Source organism: Rhincodon typus, unplaced genomic scaffold (genome assembly GCF_021869965.1).
Source record: "Rhincodon typus isolate 14 unplaced genomic scaffold, sRhiTyp1.1 hic_rhity00005839, whole genome shotgun sequence".
NCBI lineage: Eukaryota > Metazoa > Chordata > Chondrichthyes > Orectolobiformes > Rhincodontidae > Rhincodon > Rhincodon typus.
Genome location: NW_025971477.1, coordinates 1 through 1,003, shown reverse-complemented (window position 1 = coordinate 1,003; position 1,003 = coordinate 1). Strand labels below are relative to the sequence as shown.

Sequence of the window (1,003 nt, the reverse complement as noted above, 5' to 3'; positions counted from 1 at the left end):
AGGGGGTGGGGGTGGGGGTGAGTGCGGGGCGGGGTGTGAGTGCGGGGCTGGGGCTGGGGCTGGGGCTGGGGTGAGTGCGGGGCTGGTGGGGGTGAGTGCGGGGCTGGGGGGACACGAGTGCGGGGCTGGGGCTAAGGCTGAAGGAAGGGGTGGTGAGTGCGAGGCCGGGCCTGCCCCTATCTCCCGGCGCCGCAGACTGTTTTACCTCGAACGCCCCCCATTCGTTATTCTTTCCTCCTCCCCCCGCCGCCATGTTGGATGGTTCGCGAAGCGGAAGCCACCGGACAGCTACGTGGACAGCAAGAAATCGCGATAGCTGGCCGCTTCCGGTGAGAAGGGCTGCAGGTCAAGGGGCGAAGGTCATCTTCCCTGTGTGTCATGGCGGCCGTACGGGGCGGGATCGATTTGATTCGGAATCGTGTCGTTCTGAAGGAATTTGGTGTCCAGAATGTGAGTGTTGGCGGGATGGTCGTTAATTGAATGGAGGTGAATCAGTGAGATTTGAAGTTGACAGCGTTTTTGGGTTTCTGTTCCAGGTTCATACCACTGATTTCCCAGGAAATTACCCCGGCTATGACGACTCCTGGAACCAGCAGCGGTTTGAGGAGGTACAAGGGAGCAGGGCACCGGGAGCAGCCGAACCGTGTCACAGTGAAAACACTCCGGCTGGAGAACTGCTGTTGCACTCATTCATTAGAGAAAATGTTCATTATTTGCGTTCCCATTCTTGCCACTCCTTCACAGCCTTTCTCATTTTATTTTGCATGTCGATCGAGTACTTCATTGAAGGTCTGACAGCTTAAGGCAATATGGAGTTAATGGTCATTAATAAAGAAATGGGGGGTGCACCGATTGCATGAGCAAACCTCCCTACAAATCTGAGATAACAAGGTGTAGAGCTGGATGAACACAGCAGGCCAAGCAGCATCAGAGGAGCAGGAAGGCTGACGTTTTCTGAAGGGTCTAGGCCCGAAATGTCAGCCTTCCCGCTCCTCTGATGCTG

At 56.0% G+C, this 1,003-nt stretch overlaps 1 protein-coding gene across 1 annotated transcript in view; it reads right to left on the bottom strand.

Annotated features, from left to right (window-relative positions):
- The window catches only part of LOC109920252 (Yip1 domain family, member 3), a 5,280-nt gene extending 4,942 nt beyond the window's left edge, over positions 1–338 (bottom strand). The window contains exon 1 of the mRNA XM_048594094.1: positions 206–338. Within this exon, the coding sequence (XP_048450051.1) occupies positions 206–253 (48 nt within the window). The 5' untranslated portion in view covers positions 254–338. The remainder of the gene's footprint in view (positions 1–205) is intronic.
- Between the last annotated feature and the right edge of the window lie 665 nt (positions 339–1,003).